The 3,428-nt window shown below is 35.2% G+C and overlaps 1 protein-coding gene across 3 annotated transcripts in view; it reads right to left on the bottom strand.

The window, feature by feature from the left end:
• Nucleotides 1-3,428, bottom strand: part of LOC107725065 (CMP-N-acetylneuraminate-beta-galactosamide-alpha-2,3-sialyltransferase 4-like) — a 26,452-nt gene that overhangs the window by 3,931 nt on the left and 19,093 nt on the right. For all 3 annotated transcript variants that reach the window (XM_016534206.1, XM_016534208.1, XM_016534207.1), the window contains exons 8-9: nucleotides 870-1,059; nucleotides 647-787 (exon numbers count right to left, since the gene is read on the bottom strand). In XM_016534206.1, coding sequence (XP_016389692.1) covers nucleotides 647-787; nucleotides 870-1,059 — 331 coding nt within the window. The remainder of the gene's footprint in view (nucleotides 1-646; nucleotides 788-869; nucleotides 1,060-3,428) is intronic.

The raw sequence follows: 3,428 nt of genomic DNA, 5'->3' as shown, positions 1-3,428 counted from the left end.
ATTTTCTCAATATTTTGATTTTTTTTTTGCACCCTCAGATTCCAGATTTTCAAATAGCTGTATCTCAACCAAATATTGTCCTATCATAACAAACCACACATCAATGGAAAGCTTATTATTATTCAGCTTTCAGATGATACATAAATCTCAATTTCCAAAAATTGACCCTTATGACTGGTTTTGTGGTCCAGCAGGGTCACATATATGATGCATTAAAATGCAGCCTATGTAGGCAACTCATCCGGTTTTGGACCAAAGTCTCATTATAAACATTTACAACCAAATATTGTCCTATCCTAACAAACCACACATCAATGGAAAGCTTATTATTATTCAGCTTTCAGATGATACATAAATCTCAATTTCCAAAAATTGACCCTTATGACTGGTTTTGTGGTCCAGCAGGGTCACATATATGATGCATTAAAATACAGCCTATGTAGGTAACTCATCCGGTTTTGGACCAAAGTCTCATTATAAACATTTCATTACTATCAAATATGTAAATGGCACTATATCCATGTCTGAGATGACACCAAAAGTAATCCTATTATTTGGAACATCTGTTCTGCCAAAGTAAGAGCGTTGCCATGGCAGTAAGACTGTTTGTCATTCCCTGAATCCTGGCCATGTGTGCAGATCTCACCTGTTGTCTGCGCGGTTGCAGGGGAATGATCTGAAGCAGCTTGCTGGCTGTTAGGCGAAGGAAATATGGGTCCAGGACACGGATCTGACTGGCCCGGCCAAGCCAGATCTGGGGAGGAGGCTTCCAGAAACCATTTCGGACCTAAATCGAGCACAGTGCCTCATGATTATTGGGAAATCTGGTGCATGCTGGCACATGAAGAAAAACGGTGGGACAGACTGACCCTCTTCTCGTCATACAGGATCTCTTTGAGCCAGCGGAGGTCCTGCTGTTTGAAAGGAACCAGGACCTGCAGGGTGTCCGGGTCATTGTGGATACCCGGGTTATAGGAGGCGGATTCGGGATAAAACAGACGTAACGTGGTCTTGTTACCCACATCCTCCTCATAGCCTCTGACTGGGGCGTCATTCAGCCTGACACAGAAAGATACGGGAGCAATATATAATAAGGTCAAAGGTCAAATCAGATTTGGCGAGTCAGAATGAGCATTGCTTCTTTCCTGCATCGTATTTTTTGAATGAGATCCAGTGCTTGTTTCTTACTAATTTGAGGGTGCCGATTCCAAACATAGTGTCTGTTTCATGCATTCTCACAAAATATGATGCATTTTGTAGCCTTTTTTGCATTTGTAAGGTGAAGAAGTCTTGCATTATTGCTTACTCAGCAGAAAAACACCTGTCTTCCTCTGAGCCACATTACAACTATTTGTTTCACATGCATTACATTATTTCATGCTTATTATGGCCAGTGCCAGAAGAAAATGCAAGCATGAGCCAGATGTTTTGTGCCACATCTGTAAATGTTTTACAGCATCCAAACAGAGACAGAAAAAAAGAGGAAAAAACTTATTTATAAACTTATGTTTAAAGTTCTTAGTCATTAAATGAAGCGTTTGAACATATGTTTCCTCTTCTTTGTAGATTGTAAGTCAAATGATACAGTTTTTTTTTTTTTACGTTGATACAACTGATACATTTTTACAATGAAACCAATTACTTTTGTCATTAAAAGTTTTGAGATTTGCTTTTGCTATTTTGATAAGTGCATTGAAGCTGATACATTTATATGATTTGAAAAAAAAAACTGTGTGATGCAAAGTTGTATTGATATTTTTTAACATCATAAAATCAGAGCTGTGTAATATGTGTGTGTACGAATAATGCAATTCTAATGGGACTGTTGAAAATGTGTAACGACAGAGACAAATTGCTATTGGGCACAATTTATGAATATTGACCATGCAATGTAGTTTGTACACAATTTGTGCAGTTGATGAGGAAGAGCAGTAAAGCTTGGCAGAAAACACTACGCATTTAGCCGATTTAAGAGGCTTGTGCAGCCGAACTGCATTTCCCATTATTCCCTGTGCAAGCAAGTGAAAGCTAAAATACATAAAGACATTTACAGACCTAATTCACACCCTTTGCCCTTGATTTTGCTAAAGTTATTCTAAAAAAGCTTCCTGATTTGGCATGAAGTTAAAAAGAGAAAAAGAAATATGAAATCGCTTAACACAGCCATTTTTTCCAAACTAAATCTGTTCGTGCATCGTGCATTATTATGACCACCGAGCTTGTGAGTAGGAGGACCTCAAAGCCGCAATACATCTCACCATAACCTCTGTGTGTGTGTGTGTGTGTGTGTGTGTGTGCGTGTGTGTGTGTGTGTGTGTGTGTTGACACACCAGGGTAAGTCTAATTTGTTTCGATTAGTGCACATTCTTGAGTCAGAGTCAAGCCTGTGATCAAACAGTATCAAGGCTAAAACAAATAAAGGCAACACAATGGGAGATGAACTGCCAAAACATCCAGCATTGGGAAGGGAGAGTCTCCTCTGATTAATAAAGGTCAAGGATGTTCAAAACTGAAAGAGCCACCCTTTAAAACGTTAGCATACTTTTAATGAGCTCCTATTATGGAAATAATAAACTTTAAAAGAATATGCTGAAGTGTGAACTGAATGTTATGTTTCCGGACACGTAATTGCATGTTATTTGAAATTAAATGAAAATGTATTAGAGTTTAAATTTAAATGAAATGTATTTAGTAGAAATTAAGTGCTTATTTTGACCAACTTAAGTAGGACTTCAGTAAATCTGTATATGTAATTCCATAATTACTTCTATTCTAAAGTTACTGCTAAATACTGACATGCATTTATGGTGAACTAAAATATAGTTTAATGTCATTTCTATTGAAACTTGTAAATCATGTATTTTTTAAATATATTTGTAATTATGATAGCATCTATGCTATGCATTCATAGATCAACATAATGAATCAACATGTACAATTAAAATATAATAACTTTCTTATGTCATGGCTGACAATACAGTAAAAACAGTAATATATATATATATATTATTGCAATTTAACAAAAATATGCTGATTTGCTGCTCAAGAAACATTTCTGATTATTATCAATGTTGAAAACAGTTGTGCTGCCCAATAATTTGGGGGAAACTGGTAGATTTTATTTTTCAGGATTCTTTGATGAACAGAAAGATCAAAAGAACAACATTTATTTGAAATAGAAATATTTTGTAACATTATAAATGTCTTTACTGTCACAGCTGATCAAATGATTAATTATTATTATAAATGTTTTTTCGCTATTGGAAGACATGCATTAAAAGTGACAGTAAAGATGTTATAAATAAAAAACAACAGCTATTTTAAATTGTAATAATATTTCAAAATATTACTGTTTTTTACAGTATTTTTGATCAAATAAATGCAGTCTTTGTGAGAGAAAGAAACTTCAACAATATACAAATATATAT

Source organism: Sinocyclocheilus rhinocerous, unplaced genomic scaffold (assembly GCF_001515625.1).
Source record: "Sinocyclocheilus rhinocerous isolate Xijiao unplaced genomic scaffold, SAMN03320098_v1.1 scaffold336, whole genome shotgun sequence".
NCBI lineage: Eukaryota > Metazoa > Chordata > Actinopteri > Cypriniformes > Cyprinidae > Sinocyclocheilus > Sinocyclocheilus rhinocerous.
This window is presented reverse-complemented; position numbering and strand designations above follow the sequence as displayed.